Source organism: Sturnira hondurensis, unplaced genomic scaffold, assembly GCF_014824575.4.
Source record: "Sturnira hondurensis isolate 20B ecotype Veracruz unplaced genomic scaffold, ASM1482457v3 Scaffold0006805, whole genome shotgun sequence".
NCBI classification, from domain to species: domain Eukaryota; kingdom Metazoa; phylum Chordata; class Mammalia; order Chiroptera; family Phyllostomidae; genus Sturnira; species Sturnira hondurensis.
In genome coordinates this window covers 1,721,200-1,739,078 of record NW_028079436.1, presented here as the reverse complement: position 1 = coordinate 1,739,078, position 17,879 = coordinate 1,721,200, and the positions used below count along the sequence as shown (strand labels likewise).

General features: G+C 43.4%; 1 protein-coding gene across 1 annotated transcript in view; it reads left to right on the top strand.

Annotated features, from left to right (window-relative positions):
• Nucleotides 1–17,520, top strand: part of RAD50 (RAD50 double strand break repair protein) — a 75,075-nt gene extending 57,555 nt beyond the window's left edge. Inside the window, exons 21-25 of the mRNA XM_037050495.1 lie at nucleotides 87–311; nucleotides 12,866–12,951; nucleotides 13,481–13,623; nucleotides 15,738–15,871; nucleotides 17,234–17,520. Coding sequence (XP_036906390.1) covers nucleotides 87–311; nucleotides 12,866–12,951; nucleotides 13,481–13,623; nucleotides 15,738–15,871; nucleotides 17,234–17,420 — 775 coding nt within the window. The 3' untranslated portion in view covers nucleotides 17,421–17,520. The remainder of the gene's footprint in view (nucleotides 1–86; nucleotides 312–12,865; nucleotides 12,952–13,480; nucleotides 13,624–15,737; nucleotides 15,872–17,233) is intronic.
• Nucleotides 17,521–17,879: the final 359 nt, after the last annotated feature.

The window sequence follows — 17,879 nt, the reverse complement described above, 5'->3', positions numbered from 1 at the left end:
CCTGTTCCCTACAGAGACCTCGCTTTTCTGTGTCAGGCTGCTGAAAGCTAAAAATGGTATTCATTTGTCATTTTTCCCCTTTACAGTGAACATCAGAACTTGGAAGAAAAAATAGATAATATAAAAAGAAATCACAGTTTGGCAATAGGGCGACAGAAAGGATATGAGGACGAAATCATCCACTTTAAGAAAGAACTTCAAAAACCTCAGTTTCGAGATGCTGAGGAAAAGTACAGAGAAATGATGATTGTTATGAGAACAACAGAGCTTGTCAACAAGGATCTGGACATTTATTACAAGACCCTTGACCAGTAAGTACTAGACTGGGAATTGGGTCCCAGTGCAGTGAGTATCAATTAGCATATTTTACTCATATTTTCCTTTTTTACTTTTTAATTGTGTATCACACACACCAGAGAATGGAATAATACAGACGTGTGTCTACACACACCTACACACATGCTGAAGTAGTGTAGGTCAGTAATAACACATGTTGATATTAAGGCGTAGTCATGACGCCACCCCTCACCCAGCCCCCAATCCACGAACTCCGCTTTTATCACTGCCCGGCACCCACTGAAATACCCCTCCTGGTCTCAGCCTTCCGTCATCTCCACTTCCTGGAATTACTGGCACAGCTTTTTGCCTTCTGTGCTTTAAAACAAAAAATAATATTATCATACGTGTAGTTCTTTCTGAGCTTTTAAAAAATATATATTCTGTGTACTCTTCTAAGATTTGCTTTTTTTATTTTGTTGTTTATGTTGCTTATAGCTATAGTTCATTCATCTTCACTGATGTGCAGAATTCAGTGTGGGAAATTGCATGGCTATAGTTCATTCATCTTCACTGATACACAGAATTCTGTGTGGGAATATGCCACTGTGTATCCACTGTCCTGCAGACGGACAGGCGAGTGTTTCCAGGCCTTGCTAATAGAACCCTTGCTGCTAGGAACACTCTTGCCATGTCTTCTGGAGCAAAGGTGGAAGAGATTCCTTGCAGTCTGTGGGGGGTGGTAAAATTTCTGGGTTGCAGGGTATGCTCAGTTTTATAAAATAATGTTAAATTTTCTGCCTCAGTATTTTTACTAATGGGCACCATTAGCAGAACATAAGGATTTTTTTTAGACATCCTCTGACACTGATTTTGTCTATTCCTTAATTTTTGTCAGTCTTAGGGGTTTAAAATAGTAAATCGTTGTGGTCTTCATCTGCAGTTCCCTGATTTCTAACGTTGCTGACCACCCTTCTCGTGTTTGACTGTTTCATTTCCTCTCTCAAATGTCCGTGTCTTGCACCTGTATTTCATGTATTATCAGACGTCTTACTGACTTGCAGGAGCTCTGTCTCTTCTGCATTTTAATTCCTTTTCAAATATACGTATTATAAATATTTCTCAAGCTTCTTGTGTTTATTTTTTCACTTTCTTATAGTGTCTTCTAATGGACAAAGTAGATTTTAAGGTTGTTGGATTTACCAGTCTTTTCTTTTTTCTTTGGTGAGCTCTTTTTCTGTCTTGCTTGAGAAATCCTTCCCTACATTTTTGTTTTCTTCTTCATGTTTTAGAGTTTTGCATTTCACGTTTAAGTACATTGAAGTGTTTAATCCTAAGTTGAACTTTATGTACAGTGTGAGGTAGGATTCCCATTTCATTTTTCCTTTTATGGCTAACCAGTCATCCTGGCTGTTTCATGAGGGGTCAGCCCTTTTCTCACTGATCGGCAGTGTTTCTCATGGCACATGTGTGGCTCAGTCTGGGTTTTCTGCTCCGTTTCATTCCTCACAGCATCTGTCTCTGTGCCGTTGCCTTGCTTACTGCACCTGTGGAATGTGTTCAGCATATAACAGGTGTCTGTTCTTTTAACTAGTGAGTGTAGTCCTCCCCGTTCATGGTGATCGATTGTGTAAAAGAGTTGTATTTATTCTGTCTTTTTTCCTACCTTCTTGTCTTCTGTGAAACTTTTTTTTTTTAATTTTTTAAATTTTTTGTAAGGCTCATTAACCTTAGTAAGGCAGGTAGTTGAGCAGTTGTTTTTTGTTTGTTTTTTTAAAGATTTTATTTATGTATGTATCTTTAGATGGGAAGGAGAGAGGGAGAGAAACATCAATGTATGGTTGCCTTTTGTGGATCCCCTGCTGGAAGTTGGCCTGCAGGGAACCAGCCTGCAACCCAGGCATGTGCCCTGACTGGGAATCAAACCGTGATCCTCTGGTTTGCAGGCCTGTGCTCAATCCACTGAGCTACACCAGCCAGGGCGCTGTGAAACTTTTCTTTATTCCTCCTTTTACCCTTCTTTGGGTTGTAAAGGATATAGTCCATTTCAGTTATTTAGGTGTTTACTTTTAAATTTTTAACATGCGTATTTTAAAACAAATATGTTGATTCTCAAAGGGGGCCTGGAGCAGCATTATCTGAATCATCTTTGAACTTATTACTGTGTGGATAGTAACAAATATAGCTTGACTTCCGCAGTCTCCCGAGGAGTGGGATGTGAGGATGCAGAGAAAAAGGAACACTTGTGCATTGTTGGTGGGATTGCAAACTGGTGCAGCCACTGTGGAGGTCCCTCGGAAAAATTAAAACTAGAACTACTGTATTGGGTATTTATCCAAAGAAATCCAAAACACTAATTCAAAAAGATACATGCACCCCCATGTGCATTGCAGCGTTGTTTACAACGGCCAAGGTACAGACGCCAGCTAGGTGTCCGTCAATGAATGAACGGATAAAGAGGACATAGCACATGAATGCAGTGCAATATTAGCCATAAAAAAAGAAGGAAAACTGCCATTTGCAACAACACGGATGGACCTAGAGTGTGTTATCCTAAGTGAAATAAGTCGAAGAAAGATAAATACTTATATGATTTTACTTATATGTGGAATCTAAAAAACAAAACAGAACAAGAACAAATGTGTACAGAGAACAAACAGAGTTGTTAGATTGGAGGGGGTGGGGCAGATGCGTAAAAAGGTGAAGGGGGTTAAGCATGTAGTGACTAGTTGAATTTAGTGACCAGCAGTACATTAGAAATGGGTAAAGGCACAGATGTTTCCAAGAGGAAACAAAACAAACATGAAACGATGTTTTGCAGCATTAGACATTGGGGGCTGCAAATGACAGATAAGAAACTGCCAGCTGTGAAAGTAATTGTGGTGAATATAAATCATAAGGTAGGTGTCTAATCATTATGTTGTATACCTGAAACAATATAATATTCTATGTCAGCTATAATTTTAAATAATTTTTTAAAAAATCAGAAACTCCCTGAAATTTAAGGGGGGAAAAAGTAACCAGACCTTTGACTTTGACAAAATGGAGGTTGTTAATGACTTTGAGGGGGTAATCTCAGTGGCTTGGTTAGAACTGAAGCCTTGAAGTTGGAAGAGGAAAGGAGGGGTCAAAGAAATGGAGATGATCAGTATAGATAATTCTTACAAAAGTTCTGTGAATGGAAGCAGAAATACGGGGTGATGGCTTGAGGGGTCCAGTTACGGAGACAGGGTTTAAGTTTTACTTGCACATGTTCTGCTATAAGGCAGCTCTTCTCACCGACCCTACAGACCTGGTCTCGTAGAGACTGAATAGAGAACTGCACCTGGGAGCCCTCCAGCTATCCCTGCAGACCCTCAGAGCTAGTGACAGCCAGGAGAGGAGGATGCCCTCCATAAGGCACACATTCTTTCCAAAATCCCTGTTCTGCCCTCTCTCGTCAGGCTCTGGGAAGATAGAGATGCCCTACTCGGTTCCTCCTGCAAACTGCTAACAGTCCAACAGGGGAGGCCATGGTGGGCGCCCCACAGTCTGTGTTTGACCTGGGCCTTGAATGATGAAGACCTGGCCTCTCTGTAGGGAAAAGCGCCTCAGTTACAGAGGGACCACACTGAGCCGGGTGAGGGCGAGAGAGGGGCATGCAGGGTGCTTTTCAGCGGTTTAGGCTCACTGAAGGAACCAAGCCCGGCTACACAGCGAGGTCTGTTATCTGGTCATCAGATGGATTCTGCTAAATGAGAAGGAAAGAAGTGGTATAGATTTCCCCCAAATTGAGTCTGTGAGCTTGTGCTTGCAAACAGTGGCCTTCTTAAGGTTTAGACTGTGAGCCTTAAATTTGCCTTCTCACCTAGAAGAAAGTGAGGCCCAAAATTTCCCTCATTGTTCCACCTCTTAGAATGAAGCATGCAGTCAGTGTAATTGTTGCATTGAGCTGTCTATTTAAGGTAACACAGGAAGTTAGCAATGCATTTTCAAGAAGAGCTGATTACCATCTGTAATTAGTAATCATCTAAAAACATCACTCATTGTAAGCATTGCCAATGGTCAGAGAACAGTGGCTGAGAAAGAAAAATACTAATCATTTAGAATATAATATTCCTTGCCCCTTAATAGAATACATCAATTAAAGTTAAATGATTCTGGAATATGTCAAAGTACACTGTTCTACCCTATGTCAATCTTCCACTGTCATTCTTCCCCAAATGTGGAATGATGCACATTAAGCCACACCTGCTGAGAGACTCAGTGGAAATGTGTGACTTGCACAGTTTGCATTCGAGGCAGCCAGCTCTCAGGGAATCTGTTCAAGGCCTGGCTGATCAACTCACGAAGGGCTCAGCCAGAGCTCACTTCTCGTAGCTGCCACTCTTGTCCTCACCACGAATGCAGTGGTTTCACAGCCCTGGGCCCTGCAGCATTGAGCCAGCAGATCACAAAACCGGAAGACAGCCAGACTTTTCACACTCACTGCAGTTTTCTCAGCCAAAGGTTTATCTTGCAACAGTGGTTGAACCACTGCCTGAATTTTAAAGTCTGTTTTTTGGGGAGTCTGGCTAAAGGGAATTTGTTTAAGAATTTAATTTAATAGTGTTAAGGGTTTTATCTAGAAAAAGAGGTAATTTTTCTTTCAAATGTGTGACTTGAGTTTGGCAAATTCAGGATTCTGAGTTTTGCTAGGTAATGAAAAATCAATAGTTGGGGACATGAAACCAATAAAACACGATACCCATGATACCATTTCTTTTCTGCATGAAGGCTGCCACTGACCTAAATGTTGGGAAACAGGAAGTTCTCACAGTGGTATTGGGGCTATAGGGAGGAGTATCCAATGTAATAGTGAGTGACAATAGGCATAGCCAATTTTTTAGCAACCTATAGATCTCAAAGTTTGGGACAACTTTAAGTTTTTTTGTTTTTTATTTTTTAAATTTTTATTTTTTTTAAGATTTTATTTATTTATTTTTAGAGGTTGAAGGAGAGAGGGAGAGAAACATCAATGTATGGTTGCCTTTTGTGCATCCCCTGCTGGTAGTTAGCCTGCAAGGAACCGGTTTGCAACCCAGACATGTGCCCTGACTGGGAATCAAACCGCGATCATCTGGTTCGCAGGCCCGCGCTCAATCCACTGAGCTACGCCAACCAGGGCAACTTTAAGTTTTTTTAAATCCTCACCTGAGGATATGTCTGTTGATTTTACAGAGAGGGAAAGGAGAGGGAAATATCAATGTGAGAGAAACATTAATTCATTGCCTCCTGTATGTGCCCCAACCAGAGATCGAACACTCAGCCTTTTGGTATGTGGGACAGCACCCCAATAACTGAGCCACCCGGCCAGGGTGGTGCAATTTTAAATGCAAGAAGGAAGGTAATGTTTTTGGAAAATGTCTTTTGTTAAGTATAATCTTTTCTGCTTTTTTCTAATTTGGTTGATTTTTATTAACAGGTTTTTTTTCATGCTTCTGAACTAAGTAATATTTTTTATTAGTAAGGTATGCTTTGTATTTGGCTCCTTTTTTCCTTTTTTTAAGTATATAATCTTTATTATATGCCCTGGCTGATGTGGTTCAATGGATTGAGTACTGGCCTGAGAACCAGAAGGTCACTAGTTCAATTCCCAGGCAGAGAATATGCCTGGGTTGCGGGCCAGGTCCCCAGTTGAGGGTATGTGAGAGGCAACTGCTCAATGTGTTTCTCATGCATCAGTGTTTCTCTCCCTTTCTTTCTCCCTTCCTTCCCCTCTCTCTAAAGAAAAATAAAATATTTTAAAATAATATATAATCTTTATTGTATTTTTCCATTACCATCTAGTCTGGCCCTTTTAATCAGTATGTTAGCCAGTAAAATAAATAGCTTGAGATGGTAAATCCAGTTCCAGATTTACCATTTTATGTGCATTTCTGATTTTAAGCATTAATTCAGATTTTGCAAAATGGTAGCTAAAGTCCTAGAGATGGCTTAAATAGTGAAAGAAGAAGGACCTGGAAGGTCTTTTCCTGCCAGGTGAGGTTTTGGTCTATTCTGATGCTGTTTTTCCAGCCCTTTAGACACCCGCTCTCTAGTGGACACATTTCAGGCGTTCAGTTCTCTGCTAATGGCTAAGTTCCAAAGTGATTTAGGAAGTAGCCTCAGAACAGCAGCAAAAACCCCAAACAGTAGTTCCTGGGGAGGCCTAATGTGATTCACTCATTAGTGACATCAAACTAGAGCACAAGGACGAAGAGAATTCAGAGGCTTTTCATTAAGTGTCCCCGTGTGGGAGGCTGTTGGAAGATCACTGCTGGGGCAGCAGCTGTGGCACAGAGAGGCGCTGAAGGGCCGTGCGGGCAGACTGGCGTGTAAAGGAGTGGGCTATGTAAATGGGGGGCGCTGTATAAGGGGGCGTGGATAGCAGCTACTGCACAGGTTACACTGGGCTGTACCTCTTGATTTCTCTTTCTCTCTCAATAGACTGTTTTTAGAGCAGTTTTAGGTTCACAGCAAAATTGAACAGAAAGTACAGAAATTTCCCGTATACCTGCCCTAACCCAATAACCCTAGGCTCCTCCAATATCAACATCCTTCACCAGAGTGGTCTATTTGGGGGTGTCCACTGACACGTAATAATCACCCAAAGTCCCTAGTGTAGGTAAGGGTTCACTCTTGGTGGTGTGCATTGTATGGGTTTGGACAAGGTACAGTGACGCACCTCTCCCGTCACAGCATACAGAGTAGTTTTGCCAGCATGTGTCTTTTTGTCTTTCTGGCCTTGTGGTGCCTTGTTCACATAGGGAATCAGTGGGCCTTTGTCATCTGTAAGGATGACATCTGAGTCTTTCTTGGATCACCAGAGTTCCAGTCCTACTAAAGCCCCAGTAAATGCCACAGAGTGTAAGTGAAATTCTTGAGGAAATCTTTCAGTTAAGTATAAGACTGCAAAATAAATTACAGATCACTCTATCCTTAGCTCTTAGACCTTTTTGCTTTCTTCTGGGAACCAGTTTTCACAAAACATAGCACTTCACATGAGCTAGTGTGTGCATTGAACTAGCGACACGCCCTCTCCAGGGGTGGGGCCGATGCAGCTAGCCTGACAACCACCTAACCTACGGCCCATGAAATGCCTGTCTGCCTCAGCAGAATGATGTTTACTAGAGGTCATAGGCCATAAAGGTCGTTCTTGAATGTTAACACCCTGTAAAGTCCAGGTGCTGAGAGGTCTATGAAGTTCACATTTGGGCCTGTGTTTGTCAATCCACAGTCTGTTCTCCCAGGGTTTCTGCACCGCATGGTTCCCAGGCTGCTTCCTTTCCTCAGCCCCTCCTCAGACCTCCCTGCTCTACCTGTTACTGTGGTGGTTTCCCCACCTCTCCATCCCTCCTGCCCCTCTTATATCCGCTACTGCCAGGTTATTGTTCCTGAAGGTGGTGGTTGCTCTTCCCTGCCACCTTAAGGACTGACTGCCACACCTGGCCTTCCCCATTTTTGCTCTCCATATTTGATACATTCTAAGCAAACTGAATGTTTTGTTCCCTTAAGACAGCTCGCATTTTCCCATGCTCACTATCCTCCTCGGAATGTCACCTGGATGAAACCCTTCCCCAGCAGGTGTAATTTTTCTTCCTGTGTGTTCTGTAACACTTTGTGCGACTTAGACCCCTTCATCTGCTCAGCCTTGTGTCACGGACATTCACGGCTCCCTCTGCTTGTCCCACTGCTGTGCACCTCACAGAACACATTCATGGGGGACTCGCTCCGTTTCCAGGGCAACGTCTAACACTCAGCACTGAGGTACTAGCACTTTGGTGACATTTTCATCTCCCTCACAGTGCTTTTGCATGTACGCATACACAAATACATGGTTTTTGATTTTATGTGAACATACCACACTGTAGGTATTTTTCTGTTAGCTTTTTCTTTCACTTAACAGGATGGAAATCTTTTATGTTTATTATTTGCAAGTACCATTTTCAATGGCTGCATAATCCGTAAAATGGATGTCATCTATTTTATTTAACCACTGATGGACATGTTAGGAAGCTTTTAAATGTTTACTGCTGCAGATAGTGCTACAGTGTCTGTCTGTGCCCACTTGTGCAGACACTAGAAAGATCACTTCTTAGAAACGGAGTTACTGGGTCAGAGGGTATGCACATTTTTACATTATCACCAAATTGCCTTCCAAACACACTCACAAAAGTTGTACCCACCAGTAGTGCGTGAAGGGACCTGCTTCTGCTTTTCATGTCATCACCCTTTCTCAGTTTCGCCATCTGTGGCACGCAAAATGGCAGGTATTGTAATTCACATTTCCCTGTCTACTAGTGAGAGTAAACATTTTTACATACATTGGCTGTCTCTGTTTCTTCCCCCAAAATTGCCTATTCACATCTGTTTGGTACTTTTTCCATTAGGTTGTGTTTTACTCGGTGATTTGCTCACTTTTAAATACGTATTCTGGGTATTGACCCTTCTCACATACGCTGCGAGCAGGCATCCCTTAGTTCGTCCTTGTCCTCTTTGTGGTGTCTGTGATTGTGGGTTTTAGGTAGGCAGATCTTTAGTCTTTATCTTTAGCTTCTTGTTTAGAAGGGCCTCCCTAATACTAACATTATAAAAAAAATTTCTTCTGATAGTTTTATTTAACTTTTATTTTTTTAATTCATTTGGGTTTTATTTGAGGTTTGATAAAGGAGCGTAATATAAGTTTACATTTTTTTCTCTCTACTATTAAAATCTTTTCTGCTGATTTAAAATGTCATTTTATCAACTAAAGTTCTCTATGTATTTGGTTTTATTTTAGTTTTATTCCTGTCCCAGTATTGTGATTTTATTCTTTTGCATTATTCTTTTGATTTCTGAACTTTAGAGTCACCTTATGGATTTCATGTAAAAAACCTTTCTCATTGGGAGTTTTGCTGGGATTGCGTCTGCTTTGTGGGTGACTGAGGAGAGTGGATGTCTTCACTGTATTGACGCTCCCATTCTGGACCCTCTGGTTGGTCTGTCTTTTCTAATCCGTTCCTTTGTCCTGTTGTAAAGTTTTATACCCTTTCCCTTAAATCCTGTGCCTTTTGTACAGTTTCTTCCCAGGTATTTCATGGTTTTATTGCCACTGTGAAAAAGATCCTTTTTTCTATTGTTTCTTTTTGGATTTTGCTACTAGGTAATAAAACTATTAATTTCTATATGTTTATTTTATTTCTGACCACCTTGTTAGTCTTAATAGTTTTTGGTTGATTTCTTAGATTTTCTAAGTGCACAATTATATCACCCACAAAAACAATAACATGTTTTGCCCCCACCCCCATTTTTTCTTCTTCTTGTCTTCCTGAATTACTAGGGGTCTCTAGGATACTATTTTAGGGTAGCCATAATAGAAGGCATCTTTCTCGTGTTCTTATTTTTAGGAGGAACACTTCTGTGTGTTTTAACATTAATTGGTTGCTACTGTGGGTATATGATAGAGTCATTTTGTCAAATTAAGAAGATTTTCTGCCCTGGCTGGCATAGCTCAGTGGATCGAGTGTGATCCTGTAAAGGATCACGGTTCATTCCCAGTCAGGGCGCATGCCTGGGTTGCAGGCCAGTTTCCAGCAGGGGACACATGAGAAGCAACCATACATTGATATTTCTCTCCCTCTCTCCTTCCCTTCCCCTCTAAAGATAAATAACTAAAAATCTTTTTTAAAAAAGAAGAGAAATTTTTCTTGCTCTGGCTGGTATAGCTCAGTGGACTGAGTGTGGCCTGCAAATCAAAGGGTCGCTGGTTCGATTCCCAGTCAGGGCACATGCCTGGGTTGTGGGCCAGGTCCCCAGTGGGGACCACATGAGGGGCAACCATGCATTGATGTTTCTCTCCCTTTCTCCTTCCCTTCTCCTCTCTTTGAAAATAAATAAAAAATAAAATCTTTTTTAAAAAGGAAATTTTTATTTTTCACTGAGGATTTTTATCAAAACTCAGTGTCATAACAAGTACTTCTTTGACATCTACTGAGACAGTTTTTTCTTTCAATCCATTAATGCAGTGTATCATCTTAAATTTTTTTTTCTATTGTACTGTTCTTGCCTTCTTGGGATAAAGACTACGCAATCATGATATATTCTTTTTAATACTCTCACTACTGAATTTGATCTTACTCAGGATGCTCATATCTATAGTCATAAGCAAAATAGGCTTATCCTTTTTTCCCTTACTACTTGTGTTTCTTTTTGCTATGTAATATGTTACATACTTGAGAGTTACATGTAATGGTATATACCTTGAAGATTTGATAACATTTACTCATAAAACTGAGATTGGTGACCTTAAAGATGGCCTTTTGACTGCCTTTTAAATTTTTAATTGACATTCAAGGGCTGTTAATATTCTACCTACTTTTCTCTGATCTTGAGCAAGCTACTGACTTCATCACATCTCAGTTTTCTTAATGGGAAAATGGGGATAACCAAACCTAACTCTCCAGTATTGTTGTAAGGATTAAATGAGATATGATTGTTTAAGCGTAATTGTGCCTCCCATAAGGTAATGGTCATCAGTAGTAACCACTGTCATTATTGTTATTCCCTCATGTGGATTAAAGCATAGTACTTACCTTAGTCATCCCCAACTCTTGCACAGTGGAGTTGTAAACTCCAGACTAAACAAAAGATACAGCCCAAGCAGTGTCAACTCTGTCTGACACCCCTCTCAGTGAGTCTGGATTTTCCTCAGATCCAGAGCTTTTACCTGCAGTGCCGTCTGTCAGTACACCTGCCCATGGGCCAGGATGCACCACCTGGTCATACAGGGAGCCACGGCAGAGGTTCTTTGCACCTTGGACACCTGCATCACCTGGAGCTTGCTCTCCACATTGCGAATGCTTATTTCTCTTATTTATGGAAGATTTTTTTTAACTTTTTAAAAATTTTTTTCTAGATTTTATTTAGTTTATCTTTAGAGGGGAAAGGAAGGAGAGAGAGAGAGAAATATCAATGTATGGTTGCCTCTGGTGTGTCCCCTGCTGGGAACTGGCCTGCAACCCAGGCATGTGCCCTGACTGGGAATCGAACTGCGATCGTGTGGTTCACAGGCCCACGCTCAATATTTATGGAAGATTTTTAACTTGTACAGAATGATGACTTTTATGAAAAGGAAAACTTAGAATCCAAGAACATTCTGTGAGTTTGTTTGGTTTTTAGCAAATATTTAGAAGTTTTGTCTGCATCCTTTGAAAGGAGTATATGTTAGGCTAAGACAGATGTATGAAGTAGAAAATGGAGACTTGTATTCTCATCAACAAGCAGTATATGGTTTTTTTCCAGCCCACTACTTCAAAATCCTTCATCTGATATTCAGAATGTATTTATGTTGAGTCATTTCTTTCTCTTTGCTGGTGAACCAGAAGATCATGGAATGATTATGCAGAGGCAGAAGCATTACGTTCAGTTTCTTTTTTTGTGTATATCAGATAAGAGGCTTGCAAATGGCAGTCAGGCCGTCTCACATCCTCTGTGTGGCCGTGGCACCGCCGTGGGCCTGCTTGTCACCGGCACAGCGCTTGTTAGTTTGTCAGCCTGCTTCCGAAGAACCAAGCACTTTGTGATGACAGGAGGCAGTACTGAGAACAATGTTAGATTCTGAAAGGCTGCTTTTGTTTTTACAGACATTTCTTTCCTTCTTCTTAGTGTTTAGAAACTGCTGGGTTTTTTTTAAGAGTGGTAAGAGGGGGAGGAGAGGTGTACATATTTAGAATTAGGATTTTTGAATCTTCAACTAGGAAGGGAAAATAAATAAAAAGTTCTGAAATTCACCTCAGCCTAAGCCTCTTAATCACCCTTTCTGCACCAAAGCTTCTAGTGGAGAGAAAGCTCACAGATCTGAGGAGTGAAAGCAACCTGAGAGGCTGCTTCTTGGTAACCCTTAAGAGTAATAGAGGAGAAAAGAGCAGCCATCCCAAAGATCTGTTTCCCCAGAGTAAGGAACCCTGCACACCTCCCTTCCCTCTTCAATTCACTCTCTTCCATTCCGCATGCCTCCCTGTAACCTGCAGGCATCTAAGAAACAGTCCTACCTAAGAAAAAGTCTGCTAAAGACTGTTTTCTGCCCTGGCTGGTGTAGCTCAGTGGATTGAGCGCGGGCCTGCGAATCAGACTGATCGCGGTTCAATTCCCAGTCAGGGCACATGCCTGGGTTGCAGGCCAGTTCCCTGCAGGCCAACTCCCAGCAGGAGACGCACAAAAGGCAACCATACATTGATGTTTCTCTCCCTCTCTCCTTCCCTTCCCCTCTAAAGATAAATAAATAAAATCTTTAAAAAAAAGACTTTTCTGATATCTTCACAGGGAAGATCTTTATGTATTTGGGAGTGTTTGTCATCTCATAGAAAGTAAATGTGGAGTGGGGACCCTGGAGCTCTAGAAAGGTAACTGGCAGTTTTCATTACCAGCCAGGAAGCAGGGTTTTGGTCTGTTTATTTTTTCTAGCTGTTACTATATCCTACTGTTATCGCTGAAATATTAAGGAAGTAACTTCATGATATTGGTATGACATACCTTACATTATTGTTGTATATTTTATTGTAAATTTCACATTATTTTTCCATTAAAGCACCGATGGCTTTTTTTCCCCTAGAGCCATAATGAAATTTCACAGTATGAAAATGGAGGAAATCAATAAAATCATCCGTGACCTTTGGCGAAGCACCTATCGTGGACAAGGTAGTGGATGTGGTGCCCACCGGGTTGCTCTTTCCAAAGCCTGTCCTAGCACTGGCCCCACACGGCCTCTCAGCAAGCCCGTACTGCCTCCTGGACCTTCCTGAACAGCTCCCTGATGTTTTCTAAGAATTCTTATCTTGACAGCATCTTGTAGCAAGAAAAAAATACAGAGGTTTCTATTCCAGAGCCTGACAAGACTGACATATTTGGCTACAACACACAGATTTAGCTGACTGTAGGTGCTGTGTGCTGTTGAATGTCGATTGGGATAAGCCAAAATGAGAGGAACCGGCTAATAGACGAGCTGGGAAAGGCAGAGCTGGGACAGAGGGGCGGGGTGCTGGGGCTGCTTCCAGCCAGGAGCCCCCGTGAATCTCTCAGCCAGACAGACACATGGTTCCAGACAGCCCGGGTTTTCCCTACACGGCCAGCCTTGCATGTTGTGCCTGGGCTTGCTTATGATGGTGTGTGCAAATGACAACAGGCCACGGGTGTGGGCTCCTCTGAACCTGTCTTCCTTTTGTGTCAGATATTGAATATATAGAAATTAGGTCTGATGCTGACGAAAACCTGTCAGCTTCTGATAAACGGCGGAACTACAACTACCGAGTGGTGATGCTGAAGGGGGACACGGCCTTGGATATGCGAGGACGGTGCAGCGCGGGGCAAAAGGCAGGTATCTCAGGAAGCTGGGGGCCGCCTTCACCCAGAGCAGTGACAGAATCAAAGGTCAGTGCGGCGGAAGCACCCAAGGTCACTTTCAGTGGTGGGAGCTCCTTACGCCGCTCCTGGCTGTTACGTAAGTGGGTCAGGATCCGCTTTCCTCTGTATGTCCCCCTCTTCTAACCAGCGTTTCCTGCAGCATTATGTAAGTGAGGCTTGTAGGAGAAGGGCCTGAAACCTCCTCACAGGGTAGGCTCGATGTAAAATGTAAAACAAGGAGCTGAAGAGCATTTGTTGTTTTACAGCATTCCTGATGAGCGCAAGGTAAGACACGCCACTATTTTACATGCCAGCAAGAAAGAAGAAAGGCAGTTGTCATTATAAGATGCCTCCTGATTTCAGAAAAGTCACCGGGGGCAAGAGGGGTGGTGTGTTTTAGAGTCAGTGACATATGCTATTAGCAAACCAGGTCCTGGGTCGAACCAGATGTGGCATTACTGCACACGAGAATCTCATTGAGGAAGCACCCCCATTGTAGGCCTGAGTCCCCAACACCCCCCCCCCACCTCGCCTTGGGGCCTGGAGACCATCTGAAACTGTCTGCTCAAGCCAAAGGCCGAACGTCACTGTGCACAGGCTTGTACCCAAGATGTCACAGGGTCTTGAGCTTCCTCATTTCACACTTGAAGCAGATTATATTGATAACACCTCTGGACCCTTGATTTTCTTAACAAATTTTTAAAATTCTAGAAATGGATGCTCATACTGCCTGAGTAACTTTCATAGTTTTCAGTTTTTACCTAAAGACACTCCACGCGTGGATGTACTTGGTTGTCAGTTCAGACAGCTGTACCAATTTAAGGCATCTGCAGATTATTATCTTAATCATAGTCTGCAAAAAATGACAAATTTGTGATCTCTAATCAGTATCCCCTACTTGCTCTGGTGATTTTTAGTGGTAATTATGAGTGGGAACATAGAGTTTGAAACATGTTTCTTTGGATTAAAAATACTTTCTAAAATAGTTTCTGAACAAAACAGGTTGTCTGTAGCTACTCTAAAATACAAAAATTAGTGATTTCTTCCTTGGGGTTGAGGGAGAAGACAGACAGATGGTTCAATAGATGCCACTCTGAGCGGCTGGCATGGAGGCAGCGGCCGCGGCAGCCCAGCATCCGTGCAGGTGCCTGAGCAAAGGATTGTGCTGGGGCCCTGGCTTCTGCGTCTGCCGGCCTGCTCTGGGCGTCCAAGGGAAGCTGCAGACTGCTGTAGGGTTACTCACTCACTCGCTGATTGCCCCGTACTCACAAGTTCAGGGGAGGGGAGAGTTACAGCTCCCACAAAGGTGGTGCAGACTTCCTAGCGTCGTCCTTCACTCTTCATTCCGGGTGCCTTGTACCCTCAGATGGTTTCAGCCAGCCCGAGAGGTTTAGTGTTGGGTTTCTATGAACCTTGAAAGTGCCTTGAAAGTTTGGGCCACTTGGATTTCCTAAGGTGAGCTCCCACGACACCGCACTCCTGTGCTCCTGATCCTTTGGCCCAGAAATTCATTCTCTCTGCCTGAAAATGGCATACATGTGCTACGTACATGTGCATGTGCATCATAGTGTGGTGCAGGTCAGGTGCCTCTCTGGACCATGGGAAGTGGAACCTGGGGAAGCTGGTGAGAGGAGAGAGGTCTCCGAGGCTCTGGGAAGTGGAAGGCATCTGCATTTTCTAATCCCATTATTGGGAAAATAAAATAGGTGGCGAATTTTTAAGGTGGTTTATTTTAAACCCTTAATAAAATGATTAGTTACAGATAAATGGTATTGCCTTTCAGACTCCCGTCTGTGATTTCAAGTTTTGATACAGCTGAGGGGATTGGGGCAGTCGACATTGCTTTTAGCATTTCATTTTATTGCAAACGGTGGGCTGAAATAATGTGCCTGATGCTTCACCTTCTGGAAAGTCGCAGGAGTCTGGTCACTGTGTCTGCTCCCCAAACCGAAGAGCAGTGACTCACCTGAGGTGGGGGACCCTGTGACCTTTCCCATCCGCAGGGATTGAGCCTGCTCCCGTGCTTGCCCAAGTGAATGGGAAGAATCTGTGCAGCACAGCTCAGCGCTGGTGTTTTCTTCCAGGTGTTGGCCTCTCTCATCATCCGCCTGGCCCTGGCGGAAACGTTCTGCCTGAACTGCGGCATCCTTGCCTTGGATGAGCCGACAACAAATCTTGACCGAGAAAATATCGAATCTCTCGCACACGCTTTGGTTGAGTAAGTGTCTCAAGTTTGGGGACAGGTTATGATCGTAGTCAGATAAGGTGAAGGGGGTTCTGCAGTGGAGCCCCTCTCTAGATGCGTCTCCTTGGTAAAGCTGGTGACTTTCCCTTGTGGCAGTGATTGGTCAGAGTTTTTAGAAAGAACCAGCTGGTGACCAGCAGCAGAGGCATCCTGCCCGTCCCCACATGTGTTCATAGGGGAACTCTGGTTTGGCTTTCCAGTAAAGCCACCCAAGCCCACGTGTCCTGTACCAGATTTAATGTGACTTGCTAAACCATTCTGGGTGGTGACAGTGGTTTTAGACAGGATCCCCAGCCTTTGACATGCGTCAGACATCTACAAGGAATTGTGGCTCTTAGTCAAAAAGCATAGCAGTGCAACCCAGACACAGGAAAAGTGCACACACCTTCAACCTCTTTCACCTGGGGTGGGGGCGGCCGCCTCATGGGGCAGCCCTTGCTTAGGAACTGTGCTGGCAGAGGAAGAGCCTGTCCCCTCGAGTTGAGGGGCTGTTCCAGGTGCTCCCGACTCCAGCTAGATGCTCTGGGCCGACGTAATGCTTGCTGTCTGGTACCAGGGCTCGGCTTGGGGAGAGCCAGGTGGCCACGGAGCCGCCTTTCTCCAGCTGTCTCCCAGGAGCCTGTGTGGCCAGCACTAGAGGGCTGGTGCTTTTGGAACCTGAGTGCATCCAGCTCCAGGCAAAGGATGAACGGATCGATTAAAAGTCTTTCAGGTCTCAGCCTCCTAGTACCCAGCACAGAGGTAATGAGCACAGATGCCCTCTGCACACCCACACAGGCCATGTGTGTCATACCAGTGATGCGTCTGATGGCTGGGGGTGGCAGAATTCTAAGTAGACACAGCTCTTAAGAAGGCAGTGGGCCTTGCATATGTTATTTCCCCTGCCTGTAGTGTGTCTTTAAAATTTTTTTTCTTCTTCCAGAGAAAACTAGTCACAGGTCAAGAAAACCCCAGGCTCAGGAATAAGTCAGACTCCTTGAGCTGAGCAGCACAGAGATGAGGGAAAACAGCAGGACACTTCCACCTGCTGTAGTGAGAAGAATTTGTGTTCTCACCCCTGCATAAGCCAGACCTGTGGGAAGAGTCAGGCCATGCACCCGCGCTGTCTGGATGGTGCTGGGATTCCTGCCGGGCTGGGCTAGAGGCTGGGGTCCCCCTTGCCCTCCCCCACTTCCTGCAGGGCTGTCAGGCTGACACTCACACGGCACAGGAAAAGCCCAGTTACCACACACAGCACAGTCATGTGTCTGACAAGGCTGTCAGTGGCTTTTTCAAGTAGAGGAAAGGGTTACTTAGGCTCTTTAGTAACAACATATTCTAAATGTATTGTTTCAGGATAATAAAAAGTCGCTCACAGCAACGTAACTTCCAGCTTCTGGTAATCACTCACGATGAAGATTTTGTGGAGCTCTTAGGGCGTTCTAAATATGTGGAGAAATTCTACAGGATTAAGAAGAACATCGATCAGTGCTCAGAGATTGTCAAATGCAGTGTTAACTCCCTGGGATCTTATGTTCATTAAAAATACTCAAGATGTAATTGCCTTGGAAACACAGGTCCTTAGGCAACTGCTTATTTCTGGTATCAGCTGAGTCAGTAAGCAAATATATTCTTTGAAAGTAGCTTTGTGTCTAGGATTTTGAATGTCTGAGAGGTTCTAAAATGATTAAAATTGTTTCACATGAAACTTGGACTGATTCCTGAACTTCACCCCTCCAGGCAGCCCAACAGGCCTGCAGGCCCAGCAGCGGACCAGCCAGCCCAGCCTTGGCCTCGATTCTCTCCGTCCGGTCCCAGCAAACGGCGGAGCTCACTGTGCGTGGGGCTGTTCCCTTTCTCTTTTTAAAGCACTGGTGAGAAGTAGGTTCATACTGCTTTGACAATTTATGGTTTTGGCATTTTTTTAAAAATCAATATTAAGTGTTACCACTGAACTTACTTCCTTGGATGTGGTTTTTAAAAAGTTATTAGTATTTCCTGA